Source organism: Hemiscyllium ocellatum, chromosome 28 (genome assembly GCF_020745735.1).
Source record: "Hemiscyllium ocellatum isolate sHemOce1 chromosome 28, sHemOce1.pat.X.cur, whole genome shotgun sequence".
NCBI lineage: Eukaryota > Metazoa > Chordata > Chondrichthyes > Orectolobiformes > Hemiscylliidae > Hemiscyllium > Hemiscyllium ocellatum.
In genome coordinates, this window is record NC_083428.1 from 27360946 (window position 1) to 27377953 (window position 17008).

The following is a 17008-nucleotide window of genomic DNA, read 5'->3' on the forward strand; positions in this document are numbered from 1 at the left end:
GAAGCTATTTCCACAAGTAGAAAAAAATAGAACCCAAGGACACAGCATCAGAGTGAAGGAACAACCCTTCGAAACTGAGATGAGGAGGAAGTACTTCAGCCAGAGGAGGGTGAAACTGTGGACCTCATTGCTGCAGAAGTCTGTGAAAAGGCCAAGCCATTTAGTGTCTTCAAGATAGAGGTAGATAGGTTCTTGATGAATAAGGGGTACAAGGGTTACGGGGAGAAGGTTGGAGGATAGGATTGAGAAACATATCAGTCATAATTGAATGATGGAATAGACTCGCTGGAGTGAACAGACTAATTCTTCTCCTGTATTTTATGGTCTTATGGTCCAAGAAACAATGGTGATTGTTCTCTTTCTGCATCTTCTTCCTCTTCATTGTGATTTAAAAGAATGATTGGTAGCTGAAAATTATGAAGTGGTAGCAACGAAACTTCAGAGTAATTCAGAAGAAATGTGAAGAAGAGTCATGTGTAAAGGAATGCTAGTTGGATGCATTGTCTGCCTCAGTTGTATTGAACTTTAACTGGTCATTATCACTTGACCATTATCAAATAACACTTTAGAGGAATTACTGTTTATCACTGCCTAATGAATAATGCATTTCACAGATTATGAAGAAACATTCAATCATTGATTGGATTAAGTTCATGAATGTGTTGAAAGACATTGGAGTGCACTGGGATTATAGATATGTCATAAGAAATCTGTACATGGGACAATTAGCAACTGTCAAGATTAGCCAATAGGGAGCATGTGTAATTGGAAGAAATTCAGCAAGAGCCATGTTTATAACCAATCCTCTTGAAGGTCTAAAGCATCAATGATCAAAGATGTGTTTGAAGACAGATTCTGGTTATAAGTTTGTTATAACATCAATTAGATTTTTGCAGATAACAAAGCATTTGCTGCAAACACAAAAGAAGATTTACGCAAACTGGTGGATTAATTAGTGAAAGGCTGTATGAACTCTGGAATGAAACTGAACATTGACAAAATGAAAGTGAACATGGGCAAAACAAGAGTGATGCATATCTCAAAATCAGCAAAAATCTTCATAAAAGGATCAGAACTAGAGCAGAGGCAACAATTGAATCATTTGGAAAGAATAATATCTGCCGATAGAAGATACATGGAACAAAAATGTAAAAATTAGGATGGCAAAGAGAAAAACTGATTTTGCTCAGAAGAAGCAGCTACTGACTAGAAAGCCAAATAAACCACTCAAAAAGTGACTTGTAAAGGATTTGGTTTGGAGTACTGTTTTGAATGAATGTGAGACTTGAATCTCACAGAAGGAGACAACTTGATAAATAGACGTGAAATGGTGGTTTGGAGGAGAATGCTAAGAAAGAGTAACAAACACTGTGTTGTGGAGATTGACCAAACAAAGATAATAGTTGAACATAATTAGAGAAAGGCAGAGAGTCCAGGTGGGGCACAGCTTTAAAGGAAATTGGTTTGTAAGTTATGAAGAGGAGATTTCAAGGAAGAAGAGAAAGATGAAGGAAGACAATATAACTGTTGGATGGCTTGAAAATTGAAGCAAATTATTGGTAAACCAACAAAATGGCACAGGATAGAGAGATGTGAAAAGAGTATTGTGAGCCAAAGCGATGCTTTCAGGAAGGGCACAGATGATAATATGATGAATGCATAATCGTTATTGCATGGATAGGGTGAATAGTCAAGCTCTTTTCCCCAGGGTAGGGGAATCCAAAATTAAAGGTCATAGGTTTAAGATGAGAAGGGCAAGTTTTGAAAGGGACCTGTGGGTCAACGTTCACAAACAGAGAGTGGTGTGTGTATGGAATGAAATGTCAGAGGAGGTGGTGGTGGCAGATACAATTACAACATTTAACAGGCATCTGGATGCATATATGAATTGGAAGGGTTTAGAGGGATATGAGCCAAATGCTGGCAAATGGGACTAGATTAATGTAGGATATCTGGTTGGCATGGACAAGTTGTACTGAAGGGACCATTTCCGTGCAGTACATTTCTATGGCTCTATAATTGCTGGAGACAGGTGTTGGGAGTTATGGAAGGAAGAGAAATGGTCTGTAATCAGATTTATTTAACAGTAGCATAAAGAAACATTCTGACTCTTAAGTTTTTTCCTTAACCAGAATCTATGTGCATCTATTCTTTGTGTCTATTTTGTGGAGTAGGTTTGTAAACTTAAACTTATAGCTTAAACAATAAATTAGCAATGTTATCCAAGCCTTGTTCAGCAGGAAGTAATTCCCATTCTTAATATGCTGCAGTACGTTTTAAAATATTAATGACTTTTATATTAGCTGATACATAAACAAGGGCTGCACCATCAATAATTGATATTCTTTCTCTGTTTTCATGAAGACTTGGCTTTTCCTGCATTCCTGCTGGGAATCAATGAAATGAAATTGAGAGAGAAAGTGACGAGCAGAAAAATGGATAGTAAGTGGGGAGGCAAGACAGAATCCATCAACATGACTTTAAATGTCGAGCAGGCTGGATACACCCGCGATGCACTATCGAAAGCCCTCTATGCACGGTTATTCGATTATTTAGTCGATGTAAGTATTTCTCAAATTATAAATGATTTTGAATGTGAGAAAATTTGACCAAGTTTATCGTATCTAGATTGGAAAAATTATGAATAAAAGGAATAACCCCTTCAGGCCTATATGGGAGCACTGCCCCTCATATTCACATGTCCACCTTTGTTGCATGTTCATTGCTAGCCTTCCCTAATGAATATCTTTCGATCTCAGTGTTGAACATTTCAATCTGTCACAGCCTGTAAAGGGAGCACATTCAAAATTTCCATCATTTACGTAAAAATACGCTCCCAAGTGGTTGAGTGCTCATTTTACGATTACTCCCCATTATTCTAGATTCCGCCATCACAGGAGATAGTTCTTCGTTATCCGCCACGTTTTGAATTGTTTTAACTGTTTTGATTGCATCACCTTACAATTTCCATAACTCTGCGCAAGCTAAATTAATGCAACCTCTTATTTTAACTCCATAAGATGCAGAAAATTCCCATGTATCCCTTCCAAAGCGAATCAGTATCCAAACTGAATGCTGTCTCCCAAAACGGATGTGGGCAAAACTCTGTGTAGCATAAGTATCACTTTCTCATTTTTGAATTTTAAATCCCTAAAGACAAAGAGCAAAGTTGTACTGGATTTTCTACTTACTCACTTTACCTGTATACACTACCCTTTTTAATTAGAGTCGTAGAGTCATAGACCTGTTTGGTCCAACTCATCCATGTCAACCAGATATTTTACATTAATCTACTCCCCCATTTGCTAGCATTTGGCCCATATCCCTCTAAACTCTTCCTATTCATATACCCATCCAGATGCATTTTATGTCTGGTAATTCCATCTACCTCTACCATCTCCTCTGGCAGTTCATTCCAAACATGCACCACCCTCTGCATGAAAAAGTTGCCCCTTAGGTCCCTTTTAAATCTTTCCCCTCTCACTTAAACCTAAGGCCTCTAATTTCAGACTCACCTACCCTGGGGAAAATACTTTGGCTATTCACCTTATCCTTGCCCTCATGATTCTATGAACCTCTATAAGGTCACCACTCAGCCTCCGGTGCCCCAGGCAAAACAGCCCCAGCCTATTCAGCCTCTCCCTATAGCTCAAACCCTCCAAGCCTGGCAACATCCTTGTTATTCTTTTTGAACCTTTTCATATTTAACTACATCTTTCCTAAAGAAGGGATACCAGATTGAACACAGTATTCCAAAAGTGGCCTAACCAATGTCCTGTACAGCCGCAACATGACCTCCCAACTACCAAATTCAATCCACTGACCAATAAAGTTAAGAAGAAAAATTACTTTTTCACCATCCTATCTACCTACCACTCCACTTTCAAGGAATTATGAGCCTGAACCCCAAGGTCTCTCTGTTCTGCAACACTCTCCAGGACCCTAGCATTAAGTGTATAAGTCCTTCCCTGATTTGCCTTTCCAAAACACAGCACCTCACATTTATCTAAATTAAACTCCATTTGCTACTCCTTGGCCCATTGGCCCATCTGATCAAGGTTCTATTGTACTCTGAGGTAACCCTCTTCGCTGTCCACTATACCACCAGTTTTGGTGTCATCTGCAAACTTACTAACCATGCCTCCTATGTCCACATCTAAATCACTTATATAAATGACATAAAGCAGTGGACCTAGTACCGATCCTTGCAGCACACCTCTAGTCACAGGCCTCCAGTCCAAAAAGCAACACTCCACCACCACTGTCTGTCTCTTACCTTTGAGCCAATTTTGTATCCAAATGACTAGTTATGTCTGTATTCCATGTGATCTAGCCTTGCTAACCAGTCTACCATGCCAATCGTATTGAACACCTTACTGAAGTCCATAAAGACAATGTCCACTGCTCTTCCTTCATCAATCTCTGATTACATTAACACCAAAATTCCTTTTCTCTTTCATAGCCCTTTGTCTTTTTCCATCCAAAAGATATTCTACTTTGTCTTTCTTATATCCAAAGTGGGTAACCTCACCTTTTCATGGATTGCACTCCATCAGTTAGAGTATTTATATTGTTTTATAACTTTCTGATTCCATCTCCATGACCTATCATGTCACGTAAGCAATTTCCTTCTGTTTAAATATTTCCTGAAGAGTCCAGTATTGGGAATTCAGGGAGCCCTGGCTTTGCCATATGACTTCCACCTGGCCTACCCCTGAATCTTCAAGTAAATGCATAAACAGATTTCGTTACTTACACTGTTTGTGCACCTAACCCTTTGAGTGGGACTAGTGAGATTTTTCAATCTATGTCCTTAGCTTGTCGACCATGATATGTTCATCATCTAATAGCAGACAACCCCAATATAACATTTTAAGTCCCATTTACAGCCATTGCTGCTGAATGATGGAAGTGGACATGCAATTGACCATAGTGGAACTGATGAGATTTCCCAGGGAGCTTGGATTCCTGCCACTGACTGGATAAAAGATGCACACACTAGCGTCCCTTTCTGAAACTTAGCAACCAGATCTGAAAGAAATCGAAATGCACCAGAAACTGGCTCCACCCAAAATTTCTTCCTCCACCCTAGCACCTATGCTATGTAAAGTTTTTGCCAAAACATAATTTTCTCAGCTTAATTTTCCATTTGGCAATATATGATGCAATGTTTGAAATTAACACACTATGTAATAAGTACCCAGGAATAAGGATGTGTTGCTGCAATTATACACGGCATTGGTGAGGCCACACGTGGAATATTGTGTGTAGTTTTAGTCTCCTCATTTGAGGAAGGATGTTCTTGCTATATAGGGAGTGCAGCAAAAGTTTACCGAATTGATTCCTAGGATGGCATGACTGAGGGATGAGAAGCGATTGAATCAGTTAGGGTTGTATTCAGAGTATCTAACAGAAATCTATAAAATTCTAACAGGATCAGATAAAGAGGATGTTACCAATGGTGGGGGAGTGCAGAACCAAAGGCCATTGTTTTTTGATAAGGGGTAAACGTTTTGGGACTAAAATGAGAGAAATTTCTTCACCCAAAGAATGATAAGTCTATGGAATTCACTACCACACAAAGTGGTTGAGACCAAAACATTATGTGTTTTCAAAAAAGAGATAGATCTCGCTCTTGTGGGTAAAGGGATCAAGGGATATGGGGGGAGGGCAGGATTTCAGTAATAGGCCTGATAGTCAGTCATGATAATATTAAATAGTACAGCAGGCTCAAAGGGTTGAATGGTGTACTCCTGCTCTTATTTTGATGTTTTTATGCTTCCTTATTATGCTATCCTTGGTAATAATTTTCATTTGAATGAATTCCTTACCAATGTCAGAAAAGGTATAGCAAATGAAAGGATTTCCAAAACATAATACATAATTGATGTTTCGTTATGTTCCAACAAATGGTTAGCAAACCATTCATGGTCTTTAAACAGTTTTATTAATTGCACATCCATTTCATTCCTTCTATTTAGGCCGTTAACAAGGCTATGCAGAAACCATATGAAGAATACAGTATAGGAGTGTTGGATATTTATGGCTTTGAAATTTTTCAGGTATTGTATAAAAAATTTAAACTCAGGAGGTGTGTTTAATTGCAGAACGCAGTATTTTCAGGTGTGAATTAAATTTCACAAGTAATTTCTGTCCTTTATAACAAGTCAGAATTCAAGTTTATTTTGCTCTCAAAATTTATGTCAAATACATATTCCTGCAAAGAAGCAACAATCACTCATTGCAAAAAACCATCATTAATTTTAAGCAAATATAGCAGGTTGGATTGAGACTTTGCAGTGTGTCAGCAGCATTGTGGTTTACATTGGAGAGACAATTGTAATCCTATACTCTCAGGAGAAATTGAGAGGGTGAACAGTTAAAATCCCTCATGGAATTTAAATGCTGAGGCCCTAGAGGATTTATGGATCTTTTTACTTGATCTGGCTCTTCTAAGTGGCAAAAAAGTCACAAGGCACTCATAGGAAATAAGTGGAGATCTTTCAACGTAGTGATTGACCTCCAATTACATCATCAAATCTGACTGATACTACAATCAGAGGTGTGCTCAGCAGTATCTTAACAATCAGGTCAAATCCATAGGAACATTTAGATCCCAAAAATTACTCCAATAATAAGACAACACTCTTCAAACTACGAGGGTCTCCTGAAATTCCTTCCAGTCCCTTACTGAATGATGGTATTTGCTCCTTAAGTCTCCAGTGGTGTGTCCCCACTACCGAATATTCCTCTTTCACACATCAACCAGGTGCCAACTGTCATTTTTTACTGATGGGTCTTGTGCAGATATTGCCAGGAAGATAAAATTGCCACAGCCTCACATGGCTGGATTTAGGATGGTTTGTCCCATCAGCAGTGATCCATGTTGCAGTTCAAGCTTTTCTAATACCCTCTTCTAATGTAGAAGTTTTAGTGACATTGTGTGCAAACTGTCTGCTATTCTATGAAGCTATCTCTGCATATTTTATTAACATCTGAAAATTGTTGACGTCTAACAATAAATTGCAATCACAGAAAATTACTGATTGAAGAAATGGAATGTGCTCAATGTGTCAACTCTCAGTTGTGAAGGCAAAAATATATTTACAATACAAGGACTGTAAATTATCAGTTTTATGTGCCTTAGTATTTGAAAATGTAATGGTGAACAGAAATTGTTGAACATGGCATTGTGGCTCAGTGGTGGTTACCACTGCTGCCTTACAGCGCCAGGAACCTGGATTCAATCCCAGCCTCAGGCGACTGTCTGTGGGGAGTTTGCACATTCTCTCAGTGTCTACATGGGTTTCTTCCAGGTGCATTAATTTCCTCCCACAATCCAAAAATGTGCAGATTACGTAAGTTGGCCATGCTAAATTGCTCATCGTGTTCAGAGAGTCGGTATGGACTTGTTGGGCCGAAGGGCCTGTTTCTACATTGCAAGGATTCAATAACTTTGACTAGAAGATTCTCAAACATTAAGCATGATTTTTCCTTTAAAGTGCAAGCAACTTCTTTGAGGTCAGACAAACAAGATGATGACACGTAGCCTTCATGGATTTCATGCATTTTCTTCCATGACATAACATTGCACATGACAGCCACTGTAAATAACAATCTGCCTGATACTCCCGTAGTTACCATGTGAGAAGCTGCTTGCAAGCTTCCAATGGACAGTCTCTCATCATCAGGCACCACAGAATCAACAATCAGAAGAGGGGAGTCATGCCACTCTTCTAGTCTTTCTTCAACCACCAATCCATCCTCCCCAACCTCCACCCCCCACCCCACAATCCATATCCCACCCTCATTCATGCACTGCTTAGTGTTTCTTGATGATGCTGATCTTCCTGTAGGGCATTACCAGCCATGCACCCCAATGTTGCTGATAGAAATGAGGACCAGCCAGTCTCTGATTGTTCAGCAGCTCCAGGGCTGGGTGGAATTTCCATCGCTGGAGTTCTTGGTCCCAGGGAAGGCCCGTTGCTGGCCACTTCATTGGCAACATGGGGCTTTAGCTGGCTATCCAGCCAGTAGACTACACCCTACATTTCCAGCAGGTTTCATAATAACCACAACTTGTATCTATTTGACTCAAAATCAAGATCATTCTAACATTTGAATGTTATTTTTCCTTCTGATTCACAGAAAAATGGATTTGAACAGTTCTGCATTAATTTTGTAAATGAGAAGCTTCAGCAGATTTTCATTGAGTTAACTCTCAAAGCTGAACAGGTACGTTCCTGCATTTAATACAAGAAACAACACTAGTTAGAATTAAACTGGGGAATGGCTTCCTCAGACTAAAAAGATGGTATTTTCTAATTGTGTCAGCCATTTCACACATTTTCATGGGAGTGAATGAAATGGAGAGAGAGGAGGAGGGAAGGGGAGGCAGGCTGTATCTGCCTGAATGGAAGGAGCTCTACAAAGACATTAAAATAAGATGGTGAATGTCCTGCCCCTTTATTTTCCAATATCTGTCTTTGATGCTCATCCTGATGATTAATGGGTATCCATTAAGGATTAACTCATCATGAATGGTAATTCACTTAACACATTTACTACCTCTTTGTTATATGTGTTTCTTTTCTATTGGCACATGGTTCCCTATGAACCATTGCATTATTTACTCTATTTTGTTCCACAGCACCATTAGTGGTATCAATAAGCTTCCCAAACAGAATGTATCTGTTTTGTATGCTTTCAAAGAAGAAAAGAGGCTTCAAACAGGGATGACCCGGCAGGACAGCTGACACAGAAATGTTCTGGTATCCAAGCACCAGAAACTGAAGCTGAACAAATCTCAGTGGCAGAGGGGACAGGATTTTTTGTTTTGGGCCTAAACATCACAACCAATTCCACACCTGATGCCTAAAGTCATTTTTGTCTGACTGGCTAGTCAATTAATCATTCTCACTGATCAATTCAGACAATTCCAGCACTAAGAGATCAGCAGTGCTGCTGTCAGAGGTGAAAGCTGTCAATGTAAGTAACAAAGCGCAAGCACCTCAAGCTTCAAGTATACTCTGAAGAGCTTTCAACAAAGGTGAACTTATATGCGCTAGAATAGTGGGACTTCTATGTTGGAGGAGTCCTTCCATGGGGCACCTCATCCCATAAAAGTGCCAAGAGGTTTGGGATAACTGAGGGGTGGGGTTGGGTGATGAGAGAGGTATTAAACTGGGAAGTACTTCAATTCATTGGCCATGATTTTCCACTGCTGGTGTGCCCCCATTGTTAACTGAGAAATTTCCTTTTGGTATTTCCCATTTGGAAGTCTTTATCAGACTTCCAATGCCTTATTGGGTCCCCACCACTTGCAAGTGGGTAACCACCAACTCCTACCCCTCCCCTCCTCTCCCCCAATCTCTAGCCATTCACTTATAAAATGACCCCAAGGCAGAATGTGTCAGAAAACCATCCTCCCACTCCCCGATAGAGTGTTGGAGGGATACAGGATAGCCAGGAGGGAGCTGAAAAAAGGGATTAGGAGAGCTAAGAGAGGGCATGAAAAGTCTTTGGTGGGTAGGATCAAGGATATCCCCAAGGCCTTTTATACGTATGTGAGAAACATGAGAATGACGAGAACAAGGGTAGGTCCGATCAAGAGCAGTAGTGGTAGACTGTGCATTGAGTCGGAAGAGATAGGAGAGATCTTGAATGAATGCTTTTCTTCAGTATTTACAAATGAGAGGGACCGTATTGTTGAAGAGGAGAGTATGAAACGGACTGGTAAGCTAGAGGAGATACTTGTTAGGAAGGAAGATGTGTTGGGCATTTTGAAAAACTTGAGGATAGACAAGTCCCCCGGGCCTGACGGATATATCCAAGGATTATGTGGGAAGCAAGAGAGGAAATTGCAGAACTATTGGCAATTATCTTTTCGTCTTCACTGTCAATGGGGGTGGTGCCAGGGAACTGGAGAGTGGCGAATGTTGTGCCCCTGTTCAAAAAAGGGAATAGGGATAACCCCGGGAATTACAGGCCAGTTAGTCTTACTTTGATGGTAGGCAAAGTAATGGAAAGGGTACTGAGGGATAGGATTTATGAGTATCTGGAAAGACACTGCTTGATTAGGGATAGCCAGCAAGATTTGTGTGGGGTAGGTCTTGCTTTACAAGTCTTATTGAATTCTTTGAGGAGGTGACCAAGCATGTGGATGAAGGTAGAGCAGTTGATATCGTGTACATGAATTTTAGTAAGGCATTTGATAAGGTTCCCCATGGTAGGCTTATGCGGAAAGTCAGGAGGCATGGGATAGTGGGAAGTTTGGCCAGTTGGATAGAGAACTGGCTAACCAGTCGAAGTCAGAGAGTGGTGGTATATGGTAAATATTCAGCCTGGAGCCCAGTTACAAGTGGAGTTCCGCAGGGATCAGTTCTGGGTCCTCTGCTGTTTATAATTTTTATTAATGACTTGGAAGAGGGAGTCGAAGGATGGGTCACAAATTTGCAGACGATACGAAGATTGGTGGAGTTGTGGATAGTGAGGAGGGCTGTTGTCGACTGCAAAGGGACTTAGATATGATGCAGAGCTGGGCTGAGGAATGGCAGATTGGATTTAACCCTGTCAAGTGTGAAGTTGTCCATTGTGGAAGGACAAAAATGGATGCGGAATACAGGGTTAACGGTAGGGTTCATAGTAAAGTGGAGGAGCAGAGGGATCATGGGGTCTATGTTCATAGATCTTTGAAAGTTGCCACTCAGGTGGATAGAGCTTGTAAGAAGGCCTATGGTGTATTAACGTTCATTAGCAGAGGGATTGAATTCAAGAGTCATGAGGTGATGTTGCAGCTGTATAGGACCTTGGTAACGCAACATGTGGAGTACTGTGTGCAGTTCTGGTCGCCTCATTTTAAGAAAGATGTGGAAGTTTTGGAGAGGGTGCAGAGGAGATTTACCAGGATGTTGCCTGGAATGGAGAATAGGTCGTACGAGGATAGGTTGAGAGTGCTAGGCCTTTTCCCATTGGAACAGCGAAGGATGAGGGGTGACTTGATAGAGGTGTATAAGATGATCAGGGGAATAGATAGAGTGGACAATCAGAGACTTTTTCCCCGGGTACAACAGAGTGTTACAAGGGGACATAAATTTAAGGTGAAGGGTGGAAGGTATAGGGGGGATATCAGGGATAGGTTCTTTACCCAGAGAGTGGTGGGGGCATGGAATGCGCTGCCTGTGGGAGTAGCAGAGTCAGAATCATTGGTGACCTTTAAGCGGCAATTGGATAGGTACATGGATAGCAGCTTAAGTTAGGACAAATGTTCGGCACAACATCATGGGCCGAAGGGCCTGTTCTGTGCTGTATTGTTCTATGTTCTGTGTTCTATGTTCTCTCAATGAGGCCAGGCCTTTCTACTCCAGGTTCATTATGTTAATCCAAAATTCTGTCAACGCAGTTCAATATGGCAAAGTGCTAGGAAGTCCAAATCTGAAGTTTGGACTATGCATAATTCTGATAGTTAGATAACTTTGCAAAGATCAAATTTCCAGTGCAGGTGCAAAATTTTACAAAATCATTTATAAACTGTGTTCTTATCAGAAAATTGAGGCCTGTTTGTTGCTGTTATGAGCGGGCAGAGAACATTGTCCATATTCTGCTACAGTTCATCAAGAATTGTGTTGACCATTTCTATATCAATTTTTTTTCAATTAACATCTTTACAACTGTAATCTGGAGCTTGTGATTTTTGCCATTGCTAAACCATGACAGGTTAATAAGATTTCAATATTATTTTGACATATTTTTGCTACATTAAAGTACAATAAATGTATGTTGTTGTTGTAAGTCCTAGGGGAGATGGATGTAAACCTTGCAAGAGGGTGCCAGGAAGTTGTCATAGTACCCTCTTGCAAAAACCATGACAAATCTAAACTGGATGCATATCTCTAGAATTTAGGTTATTATCCAAACCAGATCTTAGTGTATTGTTATTCATGTATAATAAGGATACAGTTTAAAATTGAAACGATTAACTGTACATTGTGGAAAGGGATTTTACAACTTGTATTGAGACATAAACCTGCTCCAATGAATAGCACTGTTCACAATATGCTTTGTCTTTCCCTGCAACAGGAAGAGTACGTACAGGAGGGGATTAAATGGACACCCATTCAATATTTCAATAACAAAATTGTCTGTGATCTGATAGAAAACAAACTTGTAAGTGATTTTTCCCATCAATTTTAATAAGGAACTTATCAAAATGTCTGCCATTTATTGGGTCTATCATAATTTGAAATTTTCAGAACTGTAGAATTGAACAGCTGCCTCATAACTCATAAGGAGAAAATGGGGACTGCAGTTGCTGGAGATCAGAGTCTAGAAGTGTGCTGCTGGAAAAGCACAGCCAGTCAGGCAGAATCCAAGGAGCAGGAGAGTCGATGTTTCGAGTATAAGCTCTTCATCAGGAAGATCATTCCTGAAGAAGAGTTTATGCTGCTCAGTTCCTGCCTGACCGGCTGTACTTTTCCAGCACCACACTTTTTGACTCATAACTCATAAGCAAAAATTTACTGCCAATTATGTACGTTAAACATTTGGTCAGGAATATCACTGTTCTCATGCAAGATTAGACCAGACTATTTAAATAGAATTATTACTCATTTTATTTGAAAATGCTTAAGATTATCATGCAGAATTATAATGCAATTCATAAATCAGATGTATTATTAATAATTTCACATTTCATACATGCTTATCAATAAAAGATGGGCAGTTGTTATGTACTTTTAATGGAGAAGAGTAAACTGCTGATAAAGAAAGTATAAGACAGTTTGGGGTCAAAATTTGTTTTGGACATTGTGTAAAGTGGGCATGAATCAGGCAGTTGCTCCCAAATTTTTTTTCTGTTGAATTTAAGTCCAAATCACTTAGACGTCACTGTTTTTAAGAAGTTTTAAGCATGAAGGTTAAAGGTTGACTTGGATTTTCTTCAAAAAGCAAATGTTCTTTGTGAGCTGGAGAAAAGGTATTCTTGAAGTGTCCAATTTCCAGCCTCATTCAAAAGCTGACGTAGTGATAACAGTAACAGATTTGCTAGATTCTGCCATAACCAATGATATCACAACCTGTGAAGTTCAGGAGCCGTTGTTTCTGAATTAAACTTGTAGTGCTGTTTGATGTTGAGCTTTCGACAGGCAAGATGCTGTATTTGTCAGTGCACATTTTCAAAATGAAAAGGACACAATTAAGGGATTATTTCCAATCTTAGGATTGATGTGGCATGTGGCTTATGATATCTACGTTTGAATTTATGTAATTTACTTTGGACTGTATCACTGTTCTATAATTTATGCAATATTTCGTTCCCTGGCTAGGGAACATCATCAGTGCTGTTGGAGCCTCGTGTGAAGCGCTGCTTTGATGTTTCTTCCGGTATTTATATTGGTTTGTTCTTGCCGCTTCCGGGTGTCAGTTTCAGCTGCAGTGATTTGTATATGGTGTCCAGGTCAATGTGTCTGTTAATGGAGTTTGTGGATGAATGCCATGCTTCTAGGAATTCTCTGGCTGTTCTCTGTCTGGCTTGTCCTATGATACCACTATCATAGGACAAGCCAGACAGAGAACAGCCAGAGAATTCCTAGGAGCATGGCATTCATCCACAAACTCCATTAACAGACACATTGACCTGGACACCATATACAAACCACTACAGCTGAAACTGACACCCGGAAACGGCAAGAACATCCATCAACAGACACATCGACCTGGACCCCACATACAAATCACTGCAGCTGAAACTGACACCCGGAAGCGGCAAGAACAAACCAATATAAATACCGAAAGAAACATCAAAGCAGCGCTTCACACGAGGCTCCAACAGCACTGATGATGTTCCCTAGCCAGGGAACGAAACGTTTGCAGCAAAAACTTTCAGCTCAGCGAGCAGAACCACAACAACGGATACCCGAGCTACAAATCTTCAATCAGATTTTAAAAATTTATCCAATATTGTTAAAGCTGTTACATCCAGATCTGGGGTGAGGTTCTCCAATCCGTTATCATTCCAGACAGGATATCCAAACTGTTAAAATCCGGGTAAAAAGGAAGAAACTGGCTTCTCTTCTTTACTCGGCCATCCCCTCAGTTAATAAGGCTAATTTAAATAGGATCTCTTTCTTCGTGAATGCCTTTCACCCAGACACAAATCATTATAATGCTTTAAAAGCAATTTATGTGGCCTTCTTGAATTAGCAAACGGTGAGTTTATTAATCACTAAACATGAGAAGAAATAGTAACACAACACGTATATACAGATTAGAAATAAGTAGTCCACAAGGATGAAAGTAAAAATAAATAGATATATAGGTCAGTGTCGGAATTGTTCATGAAGAGCAGATAGTTGAACATTGCAGCTGTTGGTCTGGATGTTTCCGCTGGTAGATGCTGCTGTTGAAAAGTAATTTATTGACATTTTTGGTTTTCTAAGTGATTGAAGTTCCTTTCCCGATTACTTTTTAAAACTGGTTTGTAGCATTCAAATTGAGAGTAAGTCTTCCTTTACCTGCAATGCAGGGGTATTGAGGGAATAAAGCTTCACAGAGTGGTACTCACAACAGCAGTCAGTCCCATTGGTCAACTTCCATCAAGTTGAAACTGGCTTTTAACCCTTTTCTTATACCTACCTGGAATGATGAGTGCCCTGGGTGGCACAGTGGCTCAGTGGTTAGCATTGCTGCCTCACAGCACCGAGGTCCCAGGTTCAGTTCCAGCCTCAGCAACTGCCTGTGTGGAGTTTACATGTTCTCCCTAAGTCTGCATGGGTTTTCTCCAGGGCTCCTCCTACAGTCCAAAGATGTGCAGGTTACATGGAATGGCCATGCTAAATTGCCCAGTGTCCAGTCTTGGTGGATTAGTCATGGGAAATGCAGGGTTATAGGATGGAGGGGGAGTTGGTCTGATCTTCATGAGTTGGTATGGACTCAGTGGACCTAATGGTCTGCTTCCAGATTGTAGGGATTCTATATTCATGGAGGGTAAAACAGATATACCTACAAGAGGTGGCTTTCTACTGGGTTAGTAAGTTTGCCATTGACACAAAGGTCAGTGACATTATAGATAGTGTCGAGGGCTGTTGCAGGCAACAACAAGACATTGACAGGATGCAGAGCTGGGCTGAGAAGTGGCAGATGGAGTTCAACCTGGACAAATGAAAAGTGATTCATTTTGGAAGGTTGAATTTGAATGCTGAATACAGGATTAAAGGCAGGATTCTTGGCAGTGTGGAGGAACAGTGGGATCTTGGGGTACTGTACATAGATCCCTCAAAGTTGTCCCCCAAGCTGATAGGGTTATTAAGAAGGCATTGGTGCTTTGGTTTTTATTAACAGGGGGATTGAGTTTAAGAGCTGCAAGGATTGCTGCAGCTCTATAAAATCCTGGTTGGACCACACTTGGAATATTGTGTCAGTTCTGGTCGCCTCATTATAAGAAGGATGTAAATACTTTAGAGAGGTACCAAAGAGAGCTACCAGGATGCTGCCTGGATTAGAGGGCATGTCTTATGAAGAGAGGTTGAGTGAGCTAGGATTTTTCACACTGGAGAGAAGCAGGAAGAGAGGTGACTTGATAGAGGTGTATAAGGTAATGAGAGGCATAGATAGAATAGATAGCCAGAGACTTTTCACTAGGGCAGAAATGGCTGTCATGAGGGGTCACAATTTTAAGGTGATTAGAGGAAGGCATAGGGGAGATATCAGGGGTAGGTTCTTCATGCAAAGAGTGGTGGGAGTGTGGAATGAGCTGCCCGCGGTGGTTGTAGAGGCGGAGTCATTCGGGACATTTAAGCAGCTGCTGGACAAGCACATGGATGGTAGTAAATTGAGGGCTGTGTAGGGTAGGTTGATCTTAGATTAAGATAAATGCTCAGCACAACATCATGGGCTGAAGGACCTGTATTGTTCTATGTTCTATGGACAAGTTGAACCGAAGGGTTTGTTTCCGTGCTGTACATCTCTTTTACTCCATGTGCAGCATGCCATGGGCTTCACAAAGACTTCGTCAACCAATCGCTGAATTAAAATCCATCGTTTTACTGTATGAATCCTCTTTTTAAAAAAACCATATTCTGTAATTCAAGGTTAAAAGAAATCTTAGAAACACGTTGGGGTTCTGATGCATCGTCATAATAAAGCTCTATGTTATGTTACTTTAGATAGTGTTTCCAGCGTAAACTATCCTTGACAGCACTCCATGTACACAAAATAAAAGAGTCTGTTCTTGTGTATTACATGTTCTCAGAATCCACCTGGAATTATGAGTGTTCTCGATGACGTCTGTGCTACTATGCATGCCACAGGGGAAGGAGCAGATTCAACTCTATTACAAAAACTCCAGGCTGCCGTAGGAGGTCATGAACATTTTAATAGCTGGAACCAAGGATTTATAATACATCACTATGCTGGAAAGGTACTGTACTATCCTGCACACTAACATTTTGCTACAAAACAAGTGTCATTGCTGTACAGGCTTTCCAACAATATCTGTGTCTGAGGATTTAGTTGGATCTTCAGTTATAGGAAGAGCTTCTTCCATGCTGTTATCAGACTTTTGTATGGGCTTGTCATATATTAAAGCTAATTTTTCTCTGCACCTTTTCTGTAGTTGTAATACTAGATTCTGCATTCTGTTCCATTATACCTATGTAAGATGTAATTTCTCTGGTTGGCATGCAAAACAATACTTTTCACTGTATCTCAGTACATGTGACAATAATAAATCAAATCAAATCAACCATTTGCAAGTTCCTTTCCCAGCATTTGTCATGTCATAACAGCTGCAGATAGCAACCATATTCCTCCAAAGGTCGATAACTTCATATTGCCTGTACTAAAATCCATTTTAAACAAAACACATTTTGTTAATCTGTAAGTTTTTCTCAAAATGTTTGTTTCCATCTTACAACAGCACTTAAAATTTGACAAACTTGAAGACATATACCTGTAATCTGTCATCTAGATCATTAATAAGCAATGAACTGTGGAGGTGCCAACACAGATCTAC

The 17008-nt window shown here is 40.2% G+C and overlaps 1 protein-coding gene across 1 annotated transcript in view; it reads left to right on the forward strand.

The window, feature by feature from the left end:
* Nucleotides 1-17008, forward strand: part of myo1f (myosin IF) — a 155483-nt gene that overhangs the window by 96490 nt on the left and 41985 nt on the right. Inside the window, exons 10-14 of the mRNA XM_060845959.1 lie at nt 2365-2561; nt 5982-6062; nt 8149-8235; nt 12079-12165; nt 16247-16414. Coding sequence (XP_060701942.1) covers nt 2365-2561; nt 5982-6062; nt 8149-8235; nt 12079-12165; nt 16247-16414 — 620 coding nt within the window. The remainder of the gene's footprint in view (nt 1-2364; nt 2562-5981; nt 6063-8148; nt 8236-12078; nt 12166-16246; nt 16415-17008) is intronic.